This window comes from Euwallacea fornicatus, chromosome 10 (assembly GCF_040115645.1).
Source record: "Euwallacea fornicatus isolate EFF26 chromosome 10, ASM4011564v1, whole genome shotgun sequence".
Lineage (NCBI taxonomy): Eukaryota > Metazoa > Arthropoda > Insecta > Coleoptera > Curculionidae > Euwallacea > Euwallacea fornicatus.
Window position 1 is genome coordinate 2609444 of NC_089550.1, and position 21965 is coordinate 2631408.

The window sequence follows — 21965 nt, forward strand, 5'->3', positions numbered from 1 at the left end:
ATTGCGTTGTTAAATGGCTTTCATCAAAGTTTAGCCAAGACATTTTAGGATTTTTACAAATAATAGATCTCAAAGTTTTTTACCTAATTCCTATTGAAAGAAACGATACGATTTGAAAAATAACAATTAAATTGAGATTTCACAAATCCGAGTTCTGCTTTGACTACGCTCACCACATAAAGATAGGATTTGAAGAAACTAAACTCAGTTCAATGACTTTTTAACAGTATAATTTATTTCCTTCAATAAATAACCTTCTAATATAAACTATATAAAAAGAGAGCGTAAAAATTATTGTCAAATAAGCAACTCTATAGTTACAACGATAAGTCAGTAATTCGCACCAAACATCCACACGCATATTATTTCCTGTTTGCAAACAGCTACCTGTAGCATAAATCTGAAAATACAGAGCATCACAAAACAAAGTTTGATGTCTTTTAAACTTCTGAACATCTATTTTAGAATCGATTTTTTACGATATTTTGAGGAACTGAGACATTTCATAGCTTGCACTAAGGATCAATTAAATGACCTACTCTATGTTCCATTTTCAGGGTATTAAACTGTCACAAACAGCTTTTAGCGATCGTAGTCCTGCAGCGAGTCGTGTGGTCATGTCCGAATTTCTTATTAAATCTTTCTAAGAACAATAATACAAATACACACAGGAGGTAGATTATACTCATACCTCAGTAAAACTGAAACCATAACGTGGTACAAAAATTGCAACATTAAACTATTATCGCTATAATCGCCTCAATGGTAAATCCGGGGCCCAAACGACCTATAAAACTTTATCCGATCTCTTACATATTTAAAGGAAACGCGCCCGGAATTTAATTTTGCTGTTAAATATCCGGATATTGAAAGTATTTTTTGCTACTACAATCTTAAGCACCATAATTCCCAGACATATGACACACACATTGCTTTTTGCTGTCCTCAAGCCGCATAATGGTACAATAAAAACCTATAGTCGTGGAGGCGTTTAAAATTAAACAAGCGAATGCGGCTTAATTGCTTATAGGAGAGGCTATACGAAATGTCTTTTTGTGTACATAAATTCGTTGGTTTAATTAAAATTTCCCCATCGGCGGGGTTTGGGCTTTAATTAGGGTATATAAGATCTGCTTTACGATTGGATGGATTAAAGCTTTATTGGCTCTAAATGTCCTTCACAGTCTGGGATTTTATGGAACGTTCAACAAGGAACACATAAAATGTTGCTATTCCATATGGACAAATTTTATGACTACCTGTGTTGATGTCACTCAGTCTAGAGGACAATGTGTGATTAGTAGGTGTTGATTGTGGTAGCGCTGGCGCAGGTGTTGACATTTAAGTGGTACAGCCTGAGTACGACTGACGGCCGGCATTCGGCTTTTCTTTAGATGTGTTTCTTTCGTTGCAATTTGATCTGAATTTAATACTTTTTCGTGAGCGATTGTATAAGTAGTTTGTGGCCACCTCTGAACGTGTTTATTAGGTTATAATTTGCTTTGTGATATGAATACAAAGTCTGATGTATCAAGTAAGTCTCCACCACCTGTCGATTTTACTCAAATTTAACGGCATTTGTTACTATTGAAATTTGTAAGACTTGAGTTAACACGTTTATTTGATTCTTTGTTTAAATAAAAAGTTTTACAGCACATTTTAGTACAGTTTCACCTTAATTAAAATTTGTGATATAAAGTTGATGTTGACACTGCACAGAGAATAGATATTTCGAATTTGAAATGTGCGTTTCTTGCCATGTTGCCATATTCTATGGCGAATTGGTCAGCTTTTTTATAAATTTTTTCCAGGCATTTATTAAATTCATTTGGATTTGTATCTAAAGCAGTACCAGGTGTTTAAAATTTAAATGAAACAACAGAAACAAGTTTTCATTTGATAGCAAACTGAAAAAAAGTAATGGTTAAACCATCCCCGGTCACCATTACAACCAGAGAAGAGCGACCAATTTGTGCACCGCTGCCAGTAGTGCTAAGTGTATAGTTCTGCTAGATCACAAATCGTCCTCTGATATTTATTAAACTTGTAATATGTTTTTCCAGATATGTAAATAACCCTTAATTATATGAATATTTAAAATTCAAACAACATTTCCTATACAATACGAAAATAACTCTAAAAATCATTAACTTCGAATGCATAAGGGATTGTGTCTTCATGGACCGCACAGTATTTTATTGTCATAAATTTTAACTTCAATTTGATTGTGCTCTAATAATAACGATTCCTGAAAGCATTATGTTATTATCCTCACCCTTAAAATTGTTTTATATTGTCATCCCTAAATTTACTATGTATTGTGCTAGTCTATCACAGATCTCGATATCCTCTACAAAACCTGAAACCGATAAGTTAAGAGTCAGCTTGATAAGTTGTAATAATTAGTACATTTATGCCAATGAGCGCAAGTTATTGTCCGTAACGTCCACACACATAATTGACGTATGCTTCACATAGTTAAGTACATCTAAGTAGGAAAGTTGCTAAGTTAGCCTAAGTTGAGCAAGCGACGTGTGTCTAAAATATCACTATTGGCGCCTAACATCTAAGCCTCTGAGGTACTAAGTCTAATATGTATTATTAAATAGCCAGTCTACGATTTATAAGATCTTAAGGAGAATGTCTCAGTTGAAATCTACAATTCGATGGAGCGTGTCGTTAAAGCGACTTAAAATCAGTTTGGCAAAAAATCTTATTGTCAGACCTTGTTATTGTCAAAGGAGCAAAGAAGACGACCCTTAGCAATACCTCTCCACGACCACGTTAACTGAAACCTTGCGCAGTTTCGTCTGGTTTGGTCAGCTAATCGCCCCCGTATTAATCTCAGTCAGATCCTGGCCTTTAGTTTCGGGCACGCAGCAAACCACAAAGCATAAGCCGCACACTGATATGAAAGCGTACAACCAGAATGCCCCATACAAGCCCATAAGCTGCTGGAAATCTATAAACGTCTTGACGCCGACGAAGGCGCAAAAGTAGCTGAAACCAGTTGCAAGTGCGGTGCCCAAGCCGCGATGCTCCAGAGAAAACAGCTCGCTGACCAACAACCAGGAAATCGGACTTATACCTAAAGAGAAGGCAACAGTAAAGACTAGGACACACAACAATGGTATCCAGTCCAAATGGGGCACGGATTTCGAGTTGGCCTCCTCGTAGTAGGCGAAAGAACCGAAGGAGGCTAAGGCCAAAGACATGAGCACGCTGGAGGCCACCAATAAGGGCAGCCGCCCGGCGCTGTCCACCAATAAGCCCGAGAGCAACGAGGAGAGCAGCTGCACCACAGCAACAGCTACGGCGGCGCTATGTGGATTCGTCCCGCCGAAGGTCTCCTTGAAAACGCTTACCACATAAAAATTGAAGGCATGCGCTCCGGAGAAACGCTGGAAGAACATTAGGCCGCAAGTAATGAGAGCAGGCGTGCGCAGCGTTCGTAGCAGCAGTTTGGGATCACTGGGAATCCTTTTGGACATTATATGGGTCTGCAGCATGGCCAGTTCCATCTGCAAGTCTACGTTTTCTCCTCTGAGCCACCGCAGCGCTTTTTTAGCTTCGGAGTCGTGGCCTTTGAGTACCAACCAGCCGGGGCTCTCGGGGATGCGAAGCATCGCCAAACACATGGCTGCAGGCGCGAAGGAAATTAATCCTGCCAGCTGTCTCCAATCTAGAAAAGCCCCAGCGGCAAAGGCTACCAGGAAACCGGCATGGCCTGATATTTTCAGTAGAGCACTTAGACCTCCTCTGATCGACGGGGCTGCGATTTCGCTTACGTAAACTTGCGCTGCGAGTTGAACTATGGCTACTAGAAAGCCACTGGCAAAGGCTGCGAAGCACATCACCTATTAATGCACAATTGTCCATTAAAATCGATAATTTGCTAGAAGACAGAGCCACGTAGGACGGCCATGGGGCGATCCACCGGGATCAAGTCTCAAGTGTGTTTGAACTTACCTCAACATTGAAAGCGAAACCAGTCAACACCCAGCAAAGCGATAGTGGAGCGCCGGCCATAATCAAGGTACGTTTACGGCCCCATTTGACGGCCAGGCCCCCCAGGGGGGCACCGAAGAGGGCCCCCAGGAGGCTCAGTGACGCAAGCCATGAGGCTTGTTGCCCGTTGACGTCGAAGGCTTTGGCGTCTCGTTGTTGTAGCGAAGCGATGGCGGGAGAACTGTAGCCTTTGCTAAGGCCTGAGGCTAGGGACCCCAAGGAGACGGCCAAGGAGGCCAGAAACTGGCCTAGGTACTCGGGCTTGCCGGTTATGAAGAGTTGTCTAGTTGGGCCAGCCAGCTGAAATAATTTTTTAAGGTGATTAGGTGCCTTTTTTCCTGGGGTTAAACGATGTGGATACTGAATTGACAATCACGGTGTAGCGCAATGTCATAATTTCCTTATCACTTTCTGAGATGGAGCGGGGGCGTCTCAGATAGAGTTGAAATAATGCGCTCCATAGAAATTATACGGAACAAAAAAAATTCTCTAATTCCCGTAGATTTAATTCTAGATTCACATGAGAAAGAATGACAAATCAAAGGACCCAGATTTCCCCAAATTTCCTTTTCGGATCCTTCGGTAACGAAGACGCAATGACATCAATGCAAGATTAAACATCTCAACATCAGCCTGTCTGATTTCTCACGCAGATTTCTCGGTAGCTGTTCCAACTATCTCGTCGTCACAGATTTACCCAAATAATACATTCGGAAACTTTCCCAGAAGTTCTATTAGAGAGGGGGCACTTTGCCTCTAAACTTTATAATCCAAAGAGGCTTAATGGAGTTGCTAAAGTATGCATGATGCAGCGTCAGAGATCGAGCGACAATAAGTCTTTTTCCCAACACGAAAATGTATATTAATCAGTGGAGACTAAATATTTTATTACGTAGCTGGGAAATGCATTAAATCCCATCACGAACGGTGGACGTTAATGGATATAATGGCAGAAATGAAGCGGAATTTGATGCATTTCGGACGATAGCCCGCAGTGGCATTATTTAAAAGCCGGCAATATTAATGGACGTTTTTCACTATTTTTCCATCAAATAATAAATAATTCCGGTGACGTTGACGGGTGTTGCATTGTCCTCGTTCAATTCATAAAAAACATGTGTTATATGCGAAAACCTACATATACGATACTAAAATGTGAAAAATATTGATTTGGTGGCGAAATTGTGGATGATCAGCGACAAATTATAACACCAAATAAAATGTTGTTACGTCTCTTAGATGGCAAAACGGAGGGGCCAGACATATTTAATTTGAGGAAATGGAACTGCTAGTCTAAATTGCGACAAAATGGTGGATGAAACCGAAAATAATAGATTCCACATAAAACAATCGTGAAAGTCAAAGGAAAAACGAAAACTTTGGTCTAAAATTAGACGAAGTGGTTGAGATACGAGAAAAATATGGACCTCCATCGCCTATTAAGAATAACCTACTTAGAACATTGACTCAGTGCCGGATTAATAAAATTACTAAAGACAAAACACATGAGAAAGCCGTTTTGGTTATTGATTAAGTGCTGTTAAAAAGAAATTTCGAATTATGTCTTAACTCTTTGAATGGCACCGAGAGCCTCCCATATTGACAGAGTACATTTTGGCTTTCCTTCATGAGACAGGTCTCCATTAATTCGCATTTTAACGTGTAAAAACCCACAAATTTAGCTCATATTCTACATAATTTCCAACAATAACACCCAAATGCCGCTTAACAGTTTATCATTTTCTTTGGATAGAAACTTGGACGCAAACTGAAAGTGGAGTAAATCAATACCCGAACGCGCCTCGTTCGTGGAGAGAGTAAATCGAGCCGTAAAAGTTTGAACGAAACAATTTTGGGGCCCATTCGCCGCGACTTCATTAATCATAAAACTGAGAAACAATTTGCCACGACATAAAGCGACGGCTTTTGGCGGCGGATCGTAATGGAGATACTTATTTGTTTTTCCAAGATTAATCCTGAAAGTAGCGGCCGGAGCAAAAAACTAATTAAAGTCTTATCAGCAACAGTCGTGCGACAAAACACACCTTCCCCACACCCGATAACATACACTACAACTAGATGTTTCCATGTGAAATTTTCATTTTTGTCACGTTTCAGATTTCACCCCGGAAGTATCTTTCGAAGCAATGTTTGTTTAGGGAGGCTCTTATAGGATTTGTCCCTCAGAAAAACTTTTTCTCATCGATTGAAAAGAAATAAGAGCGGTCGTATTTGATGGAAATTCCATTTGCCGGAGGTATTGCGTCAATAATAACTTGAGGAAAAACGCGAAAAAAAACACGGAATAATCCCCATATCTTTCGTTTTCCAGATTCGACCAAATCCATTTACATTATTTCGGATTGGAGGAGTATTTCGGTTCTTGTAATCCCCGAGTGGCGATTTAGAAATTGCGTTTAAATACCATTTTTTCGGTATTTTTTGAAATCACCATTGTCCAGAAGAACAGAAGCGCAGTTCTCCGCGTGTGTTTTGGATGAAAATTTTGTATAGTTAACAGGAAACACGCTCCAGAATCCCACAAAATTGACGTCGTACACGGGTACACGCCCAAATAGAGAAATGTAACGATAATAATTTATCTCCTACGTACTTGTCCATTAATTTTAGATAGTAGTATTTCCTTGACAATTTGATAAATCCACAGTTCCTCGTCAGATATAATATTATATTTTGCTTAAAGTACGTTTTTTCGATCATTTCATTGGAGCCAATCTCCGTGTGGGTTTGTTAATAAAAAGACGGGAAACCTTTGAAGCTAATCGATCTAATGTTGACCAGTATCCCATTAATTATCTATTAAGCCAAGTTTCATTTATGACCCATTAGGAAGGCAAATCAATGCAAGGACTCGTAGGCCTATTGGTAGATATTTATCACTGATTCAATGCAGTATATAGGATAAACATAATCCGATTAGTTATTCCGACAGGGAACGTAAAACACTAATTATTGTAAAGTTTAAAATTTGGTTTTGGGGGCACCCAGTAGAGTCTTGTTGTCAAAGCAGAGGTATGTAATAAATATGTAACTCTTGTATTCAATATGGTGAAATAACATTCATTATTTTCACATTATTATTACACCCATAGGAAAGAGGAAAATAACCGGTATTACAAAGTAAATGACTGAATTCAACCCTGTCTTCCCTCAAATAAAATAAGGAATTTTTCTCTCGGCATTGATAAATAAATATAACTAGTATTGACGTAGTTATTGAGGTATTAAACTACTCTTGATTTAGGCAAACAACCTTTACAAATGTGCAGGTAGCGAGGAGAACTTCTTTAGAAATAGGCAAAGTTTATCTCAGTTATTTCCAAATTTTGTTTTATTCCTTTTTCCCCATGGAACAAACTTTCAAAAATGTAAAATCAATATGGTAATTAACATCGCTTAGGAGAATTATTCTAGAGCCAAATTCCAGATATTTTCCTGCTTTGGCACGCAGCAGACCAAAATGCCTATACACATTCGTTCTCACCCCTCATAAAACATTTTACGACCCCTCATAATTCCGAGAGAAACACCGCTTTTATTATTCAGTCAGTGCAGGTACATACGTTTTAAAGTATTAATCATAACGCTCCATTAAACTGGCAATAAATCAACTCTTTCCTGCAATTTCGCATAAAGCAGGATAGAGGTGAAGCGGCTGGGAAACCCAAAAAATGTGTTGTATTAGAGCTGGTCATTAGGGAGACCTATAATGGCTAACAGAGTGGCCTTGGGGCAACAGATGCAGATAATGGATTAGAAGTATTTTGACCTCAAACCGGAGTTGAAATAAAAAAGTTGAACAAGATGTACTTACCTTGTGTGTGTATTGGGTCATAATTTTATTGCCTGGATCAAAAGAACACTAGGCTACGACATTTTCTGAGGCCCCGAAACGACTCTCGTGCACCAGCTGGATTATAAATGGGACGGTCGTGCCATAACGGCACTGGGAGCTTACTGCCGATTGGGATCCAGAGTGGTCTCACGTCGTGCGCACCGGCCTTTTATCGACCTAATGCAGAGTTGGATTCGGTCAATTGCTCCCTCGTCCAGCTAAAAAATTCACTGAATGTGAATGTAATGGTGAACGCGACAGTGAAATGTCGATTTCTACCGAGGTGGCAGAAACATAATTGTTATGTTTGCGGTCATTTTAAGGACAAGATGTAGTACTGAATTCGATTTTTACAAAGTTATAAAACTTCAAATTTTCTGAACACAGTGGTGAATGAGCAGCACAGGTTCGACTTTTGAATGAAGATCGAATTAAACGAATTGCATGAGTTAATCATGTGGACAAAATGGTGAATAACAATACACGCATAAATCTTGTTGATTATTAAATTTATTTTCATTCTCAACTTTTGGGATATTTGGCTTTCTCCCTGGAAAAATTCATTACCAACCGACACTGGCGGCGTATCGACTACATCAAATTCGTATGCGGCTGTGTCTTTGTTATCCATTTTGCGGGATTATGTTCCGGACCGACACTGGAATACATAATTTTGTCGCCTTTTTGCCATAATGTGGCACACGTTCTGCGTCATATGCGATTCTTTCTGGTCTTGGAATAAAGAAGGGACCGACCTTGTCCTTGAAGACGGTCGTCGGTCTATCTCAAAGAGAAATCAAACGGCAATCGGTATTGTTTGACTGCAGGTGAGAAAACTGAACATCATACATTGATGTATTATGAGATTTAGAAAAAGCCACTTGCAAATTATCCTTGATGATGCGCTATATCGTGGGCCGTTTTGTTATCATGGCTCTATCTTTAACAGACTGCGCTAAAAGATCTAAACCAACGACTTTGTACAAACATATATATATATATATATATATATATTATTATTATTATTATTATTATTATTATTATTAAAATTAATTAATTTTCAACTTAATTAAAAATAATCATATAAAACACGATATTTTTTCTAAATTTCTAGAATGATGTTTCGGTTGTCTTTGATGTCCTTGCCCCCCATTTTCCGCTGCAACAACTTGATTTGAAGGTGAGTGTATCTGATCATATAAGCAGCCCCCAGGAACCCGATAATGGTACCGGCAAGAACGTCCCACCAATGGTGTCTTCGATCTGTTATCCTTGTTAAAGAACATATCAATCCAAAAGTGACACATACCACTAATAGGAAAAATTTAAAGGCGGTTCCTGCTCTGTGGGTAGGCATGCGAGAATGGATCATGTACTGGAAATTGATGAAAAAAAAATCATATTTTGGATCACCTTTGATAACATATTTGAAATTCATAAAATTGTCCAATAAGTATCTTCCAGTTTCTTTCAAGTTGAAACTTTAAAATGCATTATGATGAATATCACGTGATTTTGAAGAAGTAACGTGTTTTGAGCCGAATTCATAAATAACTAAAAGCACCAAACATTTTAAAGTCACATCAAAAACTCCTGAATTTCCTGTCGCTATTCTGAAAATTTTAAACTTACGGCGCAAAATATGGACGCAAACCAGCTGATTGATGAATGTCCACTTGGAAAAGACCTCGACGCATCAATCCAATCCAGCTGATCTACGTTAGGATTAATGCAAGTGAAATCAAAGACATAGTTCCCAGTAGTGCAATTCAAGTTAGTGTCCGGCATACAGGTATCAAAGAAATGCGGCCTGTGCTCTTCCACAATAGTCTTGGCTGCAAGTCAGTATTTGATTTTTTTGCCACTTTGTGTTATTGTGTTGTTTCTGTGTTCTGTAATTTTTCCTCACCAATCTCGGTAATACCTCCCACCACGATTACTCCTATAACCAACTGCTTTAAGTAGATGTAGAACTCGCACAAATTAGTCAGAGTAAAAATGTTCCTATAACAGCTTTGCTTGGAGCACTCCACCAAAAGGAAAATGAAGGGAGGGAGAAAGACGAGGGCTCCTAGTAGCATCCAAGGGGTCACTGTGTCCCCTCGGTATTTATGGGAGAAAAGCGGATCATTGCAGAAAAATCCAATTTGGTTGCCAGAGATTATGCCGAAGTTCAACAGCACAAATATTATTGAAGCTATGAATGAGCATAGGGTGATTCTCTACGCATTGGCCACAGAGCGGGTGCGTGTAGAGGACCGAAGAATGGGAAAAAAAATTTATATGAAAAATCAACTTGTCTTATGATCGTCTAGACACACCGTTTCGTGTTCATTGTGTTGCAAATTACCCCGTAGATCGCCGGTAATTTCCATAAAACTTTACGATATGTTTCTATATTAGCAGAATTAGTAACTTACCAGTAACATATATGAATATGTTGACATAATATTTAGCCGGATACGGGGATTTCAGCGCCGCTTTACAGGAAGATTTGGTGAATCTGCCTTGAGCATCCAGGAATCTGAAATGCACTATATCCGTTGGATCTTCAGTGTTAATGGAAAACTGACCCAACATATCGAGGTTAATTTATATCCAGCTTTGAACTATAGTTCGGGTTTTTATAAGGATTCGTATTTCTTATGTTATTATTTGTTTATTTAATAGAGTTGCCAGGCGCGTAATGATAAGATACGCAGATACAAGCATTATTATATAGGAAATCGGGACATTACTATTTAAACATTACACATTAATTGTTGTTCCAAATATTATTATAAATTAAAAGTAATTAAAGCATTTATTCATTTTTAAGGGAAAGATGAGATACTAGATATACAAGGTAATCCCTCGATGACGTTTACTTAATACTAAATACTGTACTTGTGCAGCAATATGCCTCATCATTGTTATCGCCGAAAACAAATTTATGCTATAAAATTATCATGAATCCTGATATTTAATTTGCATATCTAAATCTCTGTTGTCGAATAATATCTTACATTACCTTCGTTTTGAGTGTTTCCATACATTGAAAATCAGATGATTGCTACTTTTAGAAGATTTAAGAATTTCCTATAATTCCAACGATCGTTTTTAAGTTTTCCATAACCACCAGGATAAATACAAAAATTGATTATTTATTAACAAAACACTATTTATTTCAGTCTTGCAATAGTAATTAAAATATCATGAAATTTAAAATACCGTATAACAATAAATCATAACAATTGAGCGAAAAAACATTATCCGTAGTCAAAAGTACATCTAATAGAGGGGTCCGCCCCGTTTTTCAATGACAAACTTTGTTCATCCTTAATTAGTGTGGTTCACGAGTTTTGGATTTGCCAAGTGAGACCCGTTTCGGCTATGGCTTTCTTCTCGACGGTAACCCTTCCTCGCAAAGTAAAGACAAACATCCACCAAATAACAAAGAGAAAATAAAACCCATTTATGGGAAAATTATTCATATTCACCGCATTCCCACATAATTAAAAAGTAACCTCTACAAAAGGAAAAGGGCGTTTAAAATGACTAATGAAAAATCAAATTTATACTGCCTTGACTGGTTTTGTAGGTATTATTAATATAGGGTTTATCTGAATCCTAACCAATAATTGAAATTTACAATTTACTCTTTATATGCAAAAAAATATCAAAACTTTTAATAACGTGGAACGACGGAATGTAACTCTCTGCAAAAAAAACATTAACGCCACAAAGATAAATTTAAGTTCAATAAATACCCATCTCACCTAAGTCAAACTTGAGCTTCTTTACAGAGTCTTTATCAATCTCGTAGACGTTCATGCTATCCCTGCAAAGTTGCGTAGTAAACGCATTTGCGAATGCCGACACAGCAAACAATACTCACTTTCTGCTTTTCTTTACTGCATGGACTGTAACCAGACTGGCCAGGCAATTTCCTAGAGTATCTAAGGACATGCAATAGGGATGGATGAATATTTTTTTCTCACTAATAGCGCCTTCTAACAGCTTTTGAACGCTGGATAGGATAGTTTTTTCGTCTGATAACCCAGGTAATTTCTACGAAAAGTTGGACAATTTGTATTTAACCCATAGTATAACACGACGATTTTTTACCAATAAAATCTCAATGACCACGTAGTAAGTCAAGATAAACGGTTGAATGCTGCTAATTAACACCTCCTCAAAGTAGTTGTTTTTGAATATATCAAACTGGTCGTTCTCGCAGGATATTATGTTTCGGTCACTTAACCGAGCAAGGGCTTGCTCAAAATGCTGAAAAATTTGTTTCAAGGAGGATGTAAAAAATTAATTAGGTGAATGAGGGAACAAGATCCTTAAACCGCAAAAACACTAAGCTATTTGTGCACCAACTATCATAAAACCCACCCACCATTTTATACAGAGCTTCAGATAGGACAAACTCAAACGAAAAGATAGCCCGAAGAGTGTAGAAGTGTTTGTACAATTCATCTAGCAAAAACAAAACTCCGTATTAGTACCAATAACCTTCAAAATACTAGTTAATTCTAATTTCTTAATACCCTCTACTTTTAAAACCAAACCTACCCTTATCCAATTTTCTCACGCTCCTCAAGACAATTACAATCAAGGCCCCATCTATAAGATAATGCAGAACTGGATTGGCATAAATTTGCAGCATCATGAAAGGCACGGAATAAGAGATTGTCTCTTCAGACAAAGCGTGCGCTTTCAGTTTATTGTGATCCAAATGTCCCACTACAATCTTATTGGTTACTAGTCCTAATGCACCGTCTTCTTTCATTCGCACTAAATTTTGATGCACCACTAAACACTCCTTCACAGCTTCTTCAATGTTCTGTTCGAATATTGTCGCCCCCCACGACCTCAGCGCCTCTCTCAAAATCTGAATTTCTTTGTTAAGCTCCTGAGAACCAGTCAGGTTTTGCCCCCTTGTGATATTGTTGTTGAGAATTAGAGCTATCAAGTTAAAGTAACTGAGAACAGTGGAAACTTGCTGTCTGCGAATTATTTCATAAGACAGAGAGGGTACCACTCGTTTCTCCTCTTCATTCACTTCATGCAAATGCAAAGGACCCTGTGAATATTTAATTCGGCTTATTTGGGGCTCCAGGAAGTCTCGGGCAGAGATGGGTTCCCCGAATTGGAAGAATATGTTGCCGAAGTGTTCTTTTAGGATCGTTAGAGATTTAAAGAAGCCCTGTAAGCTTATTTTGGTGAAATTCTTCTAAAAAGATCTAACACGGCTTACAGAGGTAGTTTCTCGAGGCTTAGGGATTCCTAGTAGTTCAAAGGCGAATGCACGATCTTCTAGAATTCGGTCATAATTGACACTAACCGGGACAAAAAGTATGTCTGGAACTTGCGAGAGGAAATAAGCCTTGAGGATCATGTTAATTAAACCTGCAATAAATCATTTTAAAATGTGTTTTTTGTTCAAGAAAAGACAGAAACAAAATATCGATATATTTTTCATGACAATACGGCAAATGAGATTTGATGCAAGTTTACACTAAGTAAATTGCAGAAATCAAATTCACAAAAATAGCTAAAAACACTTAAATTCCAATGCGTTTAATGAGAAAATAGCAATTGGATGTGAAATTCTCCCTGGACGTGAAATTTTACAAATTAATCGGACAGAAACCCTGAATATGCTAAGATACTTAATTTCAAATAGTCAGAATTCCAATATGCTTAAGGACGAATTGGAGAATGCTTGATTTAGTATTAAATAAATTTAAACTTTATATCTATCAATAATAAAATAGTCAATGTTAATGTTCAAAAATTGAAAATGCTTAATAATTGATATCTCATACTATGGGTTCACAATTATTTCGTCTAAACAAGGTCAACAAAAATACAGGAATAATCACTTGAACTTTGCACTGTAAATCTCCTCAAACTTTCTGCAGTTTGGACCTGCTTTTCAAAGTGAAACAGAACTATGGCGGGGTCGTTGGTTAGGAAAGTAATACTGGCGGCCAAAGCCCCAAAACCACCCGCAGGCTCGCCCTATAATCAGGCAGTGTCCTTCAACAACATGGTGTTTTTATCTGGAGTGTTGGGAATGGACGAAAATTTGAAATTGGTCCAAGGGGGTGTTGGATGCCAGGCGCGACAAGCCTTAAAAACCATTGGTCACATTTTGGAAGAAGCAGGTACTTCTTATGAAAATGTGATCAAAAGCACCATAATGCTCAATGACATCAATGATTTTGCTGAGGTAAATGAGGCCTATAAAGAGTTCTTTTCCAAGGACTTTCCAGCTAGATCAACTTTTCAAGTGGGAAAATTACCAATGGGGGCCAGTGTAGAAATTGAAGTTATAGCAGCTATTCTCGAAAAGTGCGGGAAAAAGTGAGTTAGGAACAGTGACATAATTTAGTAACAAACTAAATTAAACTTACCATACTTTGGAGCCATGCTTTTATTGCTTCTACTCCTAGTCCCTTCAATAAAAAACTCTATGGGCAAATCACCATTACAAACCAGTTGGTAGACATACTCCTTAAAAGCTGCCCAATATAAGCTGTCATTACTGAACGCGCGTCTCATGAAAAACGCCCCAGTATGACGGAGCATTTCTCCCATACCAATCATACCTTGAAAATCTACATTTACCGCATATTAATAGATTATGGTTGTCATCTTAGCTTAGAGATAGTTTTACCACTTCCAGCAGCAATAGCAGGGATTTCAAGATCATAAAAAAAGAATACATAAGAGAAAATAATGAAGTCTGCATAGCTCCTGTGAGAGGGCAGGAAAACAACAGGGCGGCACCCCATATCTGATTTTATCTAAGGTTTAAAGCTTCAATGATGTAGGTTTTATTAGATAGGTGGGGTGATTTTACACACCTTATAAAGAGCTTCATAATTAACGTAAACGCCTGAACATATTTTCAAAAATATCTTAGACAGGGTGTAAGCCAAAACCCTGAGCACCTTCAAGGTTTTTGTGTATCCAATCTCATCCAAAATTTGTATTAGCTTCCTTTCAACTTCTTCTCTTTTTACATTTTCTTCTACACATATCTAGATAAATCCAAATATTCACAAAAAAAATTCAAAACAATCATTAGCATCTCTTACTTCGTCTATAATTTGTAAAATTTTACGGCTTTTCAATACAGCGACCTTATGAGAGCCAGGGGTGGGTCTTGGTATCTTCTTATAAGCCACTTGAGTTTTCAATGCTCTACTTGCCCAAATCCATGTGGAAACTTCAGATTGACGGGGCTCCAAGATGTTTTCAAATCCAGGATGTATCATTTTGAAGTTTAATTACACTATTAGTTGGTTGTAATGGTTCAAGAAAAAGTGGGTAATGCAAAACAACGAGATAATACAAAAATATGGTTTAAAGGTCAGGATACCTGTGAGATTACAAACGAAATAGACAAAACTCCTACTACATAAATTATATATCAAGTAACTATGATAAAGCAATTTTAGTATTTTAAAGTGGCTATAGTGTTAATTGTATTAGAAATTGAACTGTGGTTTGTTACGTTGTGCTAACCACTTTAATTATCAACAATTTTATTAGGGCAATAACAAAGTAATTTTTAATTAATTTCCATTTTAATATTAAATAGTAAACCTTTAAATGGAAATTAATGTCAACAATCCCACGTTGCCAAACTGCACAACGAAAAGTCTGACATGAGTTATACAGGAGCAAGGCGATATCTTTATCTCTAGTTCTGAATCATACTTCGTCAAAAAAAGAGGTAAACATTTTTTTATCTTTTTTCCCAAATAATCAAATAAAATCTCAGACAACATTGCCTAAAATTTGTAAATAAAAACATAACCTAGAGATTTTTCAACTCTTAACAGCATGATTTATAATTTGCACAGGACTATTTTCTGATTCATAAAACCTCTTTGAATCAAAACTTTCGGTGTGTTTGACCCATTGATCTTTCTTTTTCAGTTTTTTACCAGAATATTTGCAAAAATTATTGTACTTTTTCCAAACCCCAGAAAATCATGACTTTAAAACCAAAAAGAGTGAAAGTAACTATAGATGGTAAGTCTCCAATGAAAACTCAGTATCTCATTAAGTAACCGAATTTATTTTTCTATTAGATAAGGGTAGTAGTGACATACAATGCTCTCAGAACTCTAAAACACAAGAAATAGAAGACCCCTCAGAGTGTAGTGACATAGATACAGAAGAAGAAATAGATGAAGAGAGCAGAAACCTCTTGAATGAGGGTTGGGCTGATTCTATAGCTAAAATTCTAAAAACGAATAAGCCGAAGAAGAAAAAAACTTTGGTCTTATCAAAAGCAAAAAAACTGACTGATCCAGTTAAAAAAGTCACCACAGAGCATTATGAAATAGCCACCACAGATGGGCAAGTAAAGAAAGAGCAGACAATTGTTGAAGAAAAAAGAGCAGACAGTGAAAACCGTCAAAAAAGGAAGGTATGCAGAGTATTAGGTTTCTTTTATGTGGTATTGTCATAAACAGGAATTTTTTCTATTGTAGAAAAAGGAACTTCCAAAGCTGAGAGTTAAGCCAAACATACTGGAAAAAGACAGAGATCGAACTCTTCAAAAAATAGCCACTAAAGGTGTGGTACAGCTGTTCAATGCTGTCCGTACTCAGCAGAAAGAACTGAGTCAAAAGCTCGATGAGGCAGGTCCCCTGGAGGTGCGCAAGGAAAAAGTGATGAAAAATATTGATAAAAGAGCTTTTCTGGACCTTTTAATGGGGGAAAAGTCCCAAGTGATTGATTCTGAGCAGACCAAAAATAAAGAGGAAAGTGAAACACATGTAGAAAAGATGAAAGAACCTTCATGGAATGTTTTAAGGGATGATTTCCTTTTAAGTGCCAAAATAAAAGATTGGGACAAAGAATTAGAGCAAGAGAGTGATAAAGAAGTGGACATTGAAATAGAATCAGATTAAATGAATGAGTTTTATTGAATTAAATCTATATTATAAGTATAAAATACTACTTTTTTATGAAATTCAATATGCTTACATTTATCACAGATGAAGACTTAATTATGTATCTCTGATAAAATTATAATATCATAATTAAATAAAATGTATTTTTATTATTAACATTAACTAGGTATAGGTCTATAATATTACAAGTCAGTTTTGGGTCCTAAACTCAAAGGAATAGCAGCAAGTTCTGTCCTTAAACAAAAGAATTCGGCACAAACACACATGATAGTGGCACAGGCCACATTTAAAATCCACCATGAGAATGTAGTGGGAAATTCTCCATTATAAAACCAACAGATAATCAAGTGTATCACATGCCATGTGCAGCTGAAATCCATGCACTGTTTGGTGCGTTCCACTATAGTCCAGAGAACCAATGACCTATGAAAATTTTGCCTTTTTAGCGTTAACTGGTAAAATAAAATATATTAAAGAACTTGCCCTATCAAAGAATTAACAACAAAAGAAGTAATGACAATGCGACCACCAATGTCTCGGACTTGTATTTCCTGAAACTTTACGTTAAGCCAAAGGGGATTTATTGCATACACACATACATGGTATTCGAATATATGGTCCAGACTCCTGGTGTCACCTATAAGAGCCCCAAAAACAACTAATAAGAACGCTAAGGTGAGGTACAAAATGCACTGCACCGATACGATCTGAGAGATTATAAGCCAGGGGTCCCACTGCGTATATCGAAAGGATCCTGTAAGCTTCTTCATATTGCTGAGGGTGTTATTCTATTTATATCGATCATGTATCAAAATTTATTGTTTTTTTGGTAAATGATTCTGAAAAATGTTATTTTCTAATTTTTTTAATGACAGATGACCTAACCTTACTTTTTTGAGTTTGAAGTCGAACTGTCATATCAAATGTCGTGACTATGAACTGCGGTAAGGAAAAGCGGGAAGGACAGAAAAGTTGTTGTTTAGGTTATTGGATGTCCTTAAACCTGTATTTATCAATTTTGTTTTGTTTTTATCAAATATTAAAGGTTTAAACTGCAAATATTGTGTTGGATTAATTATTTATACATCATATTTAACACTTCTTTTACGCCAAAATGGGAGACAAAGATCAGGAAAAGGGACCCGAACTGGTCTCGGAAGCCGAGAGGGACTTCGCCCTCAACGCCCTTACCGAGTACAAAAAGTGAGTACCATCTCAATTCATTATCCAACTATATGCTAATGCGGATTCCAACGTAAGACATCAAAGGATATGTGGGCAAGGAAGAAGTCATAATAGGTAGTGCCAAGTACCTTCAACACATCTTGGAAGATTTCTAATTGGGTAAAAGTTTTTATTTATTTTATTGGTGAGGTGCAAAACATACACCTCCCAGGATAAATGACAATCAAGGAAGACTCCAAAAAGCTTAACTGACTGCAATTTAGGATGATAACTATAGATTTGGGTATGAATCTTGTCTTCAATCATACTCAACTGATTTGAAGTAAACTAGGAGCATGCACTACTCAGAGTACTGCCAGGTAGTCAGACCTTTTAGAATAATTTAATGTTATTGTATCATCTGCAAAGAGAACAAGGTCTGTGTTGGAATGGACCTGGCAATTATTGATGTCTTTTATGTAGAGATGAAATAGAAGGGGACAAATGCCAAGACTGCATGATTTTTTATTTTGCACCTATTGGTAAAGATTAAAGAAGAAGCTAATAAACATCACACTGCATCAAAATAATGCAATTTTCTGCTTGATATATTGTGTCATATACATTTGAAAGCCTTTATAAGATTAAAAAAGTTTGTCCAGGCAATATGGCTCTCCTCAAAACATGCCTGCCCATAGTGCATAAGATTAATAATAGTGGATACCATGGATTGATTATTTATTATTCTTTATAAGTGGATGACTGTTCCATGGCTCTATAATTACCTCGGTTTTTCTTATTCACACCACAGGCTCACAGTAAACAGTCTAGCTAGAAATGTATTACAGAGAGTTTAAACATGTTTTTGGTCATACAAACTAGGTTCTGCTTAAGTTGTTTGCCATGGTTCTTTAAATGGACAGCAGGCACCAGTGTCTGTTAACCACTTTGTTAGGTGGCCTTTTAATAAAATTGCAAATATTGGCACTGAAAGTATTTTAAATAATTTCCATTTACTACATATAGTCTAATAATTCAAGTATTAAAACCTATTAATAATAATTCTATATTGTCAATATTGCTACAGAAAAAACTATTCTGCATGCCTTCAAAACATCAGTAAACTGGAGCAGACTCGTCCCAAAGACTTCAAAGTACTTCAGAACAAAGCTGTTGTAGAGTACTTTAAAAGTGATTTAAGGAAAACTGAGCAGTTTAAGAATAGCCTTAATGCTATATGCAATCAGGTAACAACTATTCAAAGGCTTCAGGTCTTGTAGCTATGTGTTGATGCTTGTATTTTGTAGTTTAAAATCAAAGTGGATAAGTTAGAGGAAATTGATTACTGCATTGCACAGTTCAATCAGGCAATCATTCTATTTCATCAAAAAGAATACACATCTGCCCAAGCTGTTATGGATAGGGTCTATAAGTTTATTGAACCAATGGGTAAGGAAAAAAAGACTCTGTAATATTCCGTTTAGTGCCACCTTCATTGTTCTATCCTATTAATGTTTAAACTTTCCTTCCTATTTTCCTCATTCTTTGAGTCCGTTTTTCAGCATAATAAATGTATTTAATGTGTAGAGGAGGGCCTCTCGAAGCAGGTAAGCCTCCTGGCTATAGAATTACAACTAGTCTTCAGAAGACCACACAAAGCTCTAACTTTAATCAGTTATTTAGAGAATAATTTAATGTATGGGGGTAGTGCACCTTTGAAAGGTTTAGAGAAAGCTGGCAAGGAAAAGAAGGTGCAGTAAAAGCTTCTATTTTAACTGTTGAGTGCTTAAAAAGGTTTTTCTTCAGCTGCCTTTGCCTGCTCCCAAACCCATTTCTGAAGATTTACAGAAAAAATTGCTTAAATATAAAGTTAGATGTTATTTGTTGAATCGCTCGCTAACTTTGGCTGCTAAAGAAATCCCTGTGTTATTGAAGGACAAATGTGTAAGCAGTGTTTTTTTTAATTAATAAACCGTAGTTTGAGGTGTTTAAAAATTTTAAGAAAATTGAAGCAGTTCTAATGGCAGCCAATCTCGAATATCTTAAAGGAAACTTGCAGGAGTCTTTAAAACTTCTTTCTTCAATACCTGAAGATGCTCTCAGCTACAAGTGGGTGCTAGTTATTATAATTATTATTTGTAATTTAAGAGGGAAAAAATTATTGTAGCGAATATGGTGAATCTTCTAAAGTACTGCATTACAATAACCTAGGAATTTTACATCACGCCTTGGGAAAGCCCAATTTGGCCACTCACTACTTCCAAACGGCTTTCAAGGAAGACATGAAGTTGTGGGAAAATATAAAAAAAAAGGACCCCAGTAAGAGGATTTACCACTGGCTCTGCTGGATACACCTAAATTATCTTTTTAGATGATCTCCACTTGTATACCCGAGGGGGCTGCAAAAATCATGAACTAATGTACAACTTAGGTATCGCCTTACTGTACACCGGCAGGGCTGCTGAAGCCTTCGATTGTTTAATTTTTGCGGTGCGTAGATACCATCGAAATTCGAGACTATGGCTTCGTATTGCCGAGTGTTGTATTGCCGTACATAAAAAGGTGAAATTAAAGGACCCTTGATCTTTTTTTGAATGTTGTGATTTACGAGTATGTTTTACAGTCAAATGAGATTGATTTTGATGTGCCAAAGAAGCAAAAAGAGCTAATTGAGGAGGTTGTGGGAAGTGGGATTCATCGTAAGGTGGTCTTAGCTGCGAATTTGTCTAAAGACAAAAAATATAAGTGAGCGCATACTCTTGCACTTTACGCTTAATATGTATTTTTGCTATTTTAAAGTTTTGAAAGTATCTCCTCTGCAATCCCAGTCCCTACTCTAGAGTTCTCTGTATTCTGCCTGCGCAATGCCAAATTGCTGCTCCCAGCTGATTTAACAGAAGCCCCCTTGGAGCCTTTGTTTTTGGTACCTGGAGTAACCCCACCGGCGCCTCCTCCGAGCCCCACATTAGCCCCATCTACTCCTGCTTCTGGTCCAGAAATTCAGGCATTGAAAAATACCATTTTAGCTGCAAGTGCTTATGTTTGCCTTAGTATGGGTGATTATATCACGTCCTTAAATTTTGCAAAGGAGCTCCTGGCTCAGGAGAAAATATCTGGAGCTCACAAGTAAATTTGCTTTTTTTGGAATTATCGTGGTTAAATCTCAGGAAAACATATTTCAGACTTCTAGGCCATTTATATGCAGCAGAATGTCTAGTTCTCTCAGATCAAATTCCTGAGGCTGTAAACTACCTTGATCCTCAGAATATCAAAGACATTGACCTGCATTTTGCTTCTGAGTTTACCCCTGGAGAGGATTCAGTAACAAAAACCAACCCTCCTCTAAGTAAGCTCTGTTTAGCTCTCAAAATTCAAACGCTTTATCTTTAAAAACCTCCAGGCTGGTTTCCAAATAATCTTCCGACAGCCCATGCTATCATGCAATACAATATTGCTGTCGCCAAAACGATTAGAGGTCAATTCGAACAAGCTGGCCAGCTTCTGAAACAGATCTGGCAACAGCGCTCCGCTACCTGTCAAGTACCTGCGCACATCATCATGCTGGTGATTTACATTGAATTGCAGTTGGGTATGATGTCCGGATAAAATATGAAGCAGTGTTATCAATTTTTCGTTGTTTCAGGACATGCGGAGATCGCCAGGAATCTCTTAAGGCAATATTCATTGCAGCATAGAATGGCTGGGTGATAGTGAATTTTAGACGGTACGAACTTAGATTGAATTAATAAATTTTTGTGATATGAAAAATAGGTTTCTTGCTAGGACAGTAATGTCAAAATGGGAAAAATCTACTAGTACTTAAAGGTCAGTTAAAGTTTTGCGGCTTGTTATCATTAATTCACCCAATTCCATACAATGTATTACGGTGAAATTGTGTTGGCATGCACACATGCTATTATGAGCGTGAGTACAAGACACGTAAAATAAGGACAAGCTAGAAAAAGCTGCATTCGGCTGTACAGATAATACTAAATCATGAACACCGTTGC

At 37.2% G+C, this 21965-nt stretch overlaps 6 protein-coding genes across 8 annotated transcripts; 2 read left to right on the top strand and 4 right to left on the bottom strand.

Moving 5' to 3' along the window:
• Positions 1-51: 51 nt before the first annotated feature.
• Positions 52-16930, top strand: LOC136341454 (RRP15-like protein). Of its 2 annotated transcripts, none has more exons than XM_066286455.1 (4): positions 52-1534; positions 15806-15901; positions 15961-16301; positions 16366-16930. In XM_066286455.1, the coding sequence occupies exons 1-4, from the start codon at positions 1510-1512 to the stop codon at positions 16786-16788; spliced, it is 885 nt and encodes a 294-aa protein (XP_066142552.1). In that variant the 5' UTR covers positions 52-1509; the 3' UTR covers positions 16789-16930. The 2 variants fall into 2 exon arrangements, with proteins under 2 accessions (XP_066142552.1, XP_066142553.1); XM_066286456.1 differs by lacking the exon at positions 52-1534 and adding an exon at positions 15459-15599.
• Positions 209-10421, bottom strand: LOC136341452 (facilitated trehalose transporter Tret1-like). Its single transcript, XM_066286453.1, has 4 exons — positions 10285-10421; positions 7844-8082; positions 3970-4308; positions 209-3857 (listed from the first exon to the last, which is right to left on the bottom strand). The coding sequence occupies exons 2-4, from the start codon at positions 7862-7864 to the stop codon at positions 2820-2822; spliced, it is 1398 nt and encodes a 465-aa protein (XP_066142550.1). The 5' UTR covers positions 7865-8082; positions 10285-10421; the 3' UTR covers positions 209-2819.
• On the bottom strand, positions 8357-10272 carry LOC136341459 (putative phosphatidate phosphatase). Its single transcript, XM_066286462.1, has 3 exons — positions 9774-10272; positions 9497-9699; positions 8357-9239 (listed from the first exon to the last, which is right to left on the bottom strand). Exons 1-3 carry the CDS (start codon positions 9943-9945, stop codon positions 8967-8969), a joined length of 648 nt encoding a protein of 215 aa, XP_066142559.1. The 5' UTR covers positions 9946-10272; the 3' UTR covers positions 8357-8966.
• Dhap-at (dihydroxyacetone phosphate acyltransferase) lies at positions 11004-15450 on the bottom strand. Its single transcript, XM_066286450.1, has 11 exons — positions 14959-15450; positions 14725-14901; positions 14535-14664; positions 14272-14475; positions 13110-13261; positions 12425-13058; positions 12249-12328; positions 11972-12130; positions 11742-11914; positions 11623-11684; positions 11004-11562 (listed from the first exon to the last, which is right to left on the bottom strand). The coding sequence occupies exons 1-11, from the start codon at positions 15136-15138 to the stop codon at positions 11492-11494; spliced, it is 2022 nt and encodes a 673-aa protein (XP_066142547.1). The 5' UTR covers positions 15139-15450; the 3' UTR covers positions 11004-11491.
• On the bottom strand, positions 16785-17697 carry Sys1 (Sys1 golgi trafficking protein). 2 transcript variants are annotated; one of them, XM_066286469.1, is made up of 3 exons: positions 17391-17693; positions 17275-17342; positions 16785-17214 (listed from the first exon to the last, which is right to left on the bottom strand). In XM_066286469.1, the coding sequence occupies exons 1-3, from the start codon at positions 17559-17561 to the stop codon at positions 16974-16976; spliced, it is 480 nt and encodes a 159-aa protein (XP_066142566.1). In that variant the 5' UTR covers positions 17562-17693; the 3' UTR covers positions 16785-16973. The 2 variants fall into 2 exon arrangements, with proteins under 2 accessions (XP_066142566.1, XP_066142565.1); XM_066286468.1 differs by having other exon boundaries at positions 17275-17697.
• Positions 17698-17726: 29 nt separating this feature from the next.
• On the top strand, positions 17727-21723 carry Not10 (CCR4-NOT transcription complex subunit 10). The gene is made up of 13 exons (XM_066286451.1): positions 17727-17994; positions 19043-19202; positions 19263-19404; positions 19543-19706; positions 19762-19899; positions 19958-20064; positions 20123-20274; positions 20327-20517; positions 20579-20700; positions 20755-21081; positions 21138-21301; positions 21356-21544; positions 21599-21723. Exons 1-13 carry the CDS (start codon positions 17906-17908, stop codon positions 21661-21663), a joined length of 2010 nt encoding a protein of 669 aa, XP_066142548.1. The 5' UTR covers positions 17727-17905; the 3' UTR covers positions 21664-21723.
• Positions 21724-21965: the final 242 nt, after the last annotated feature.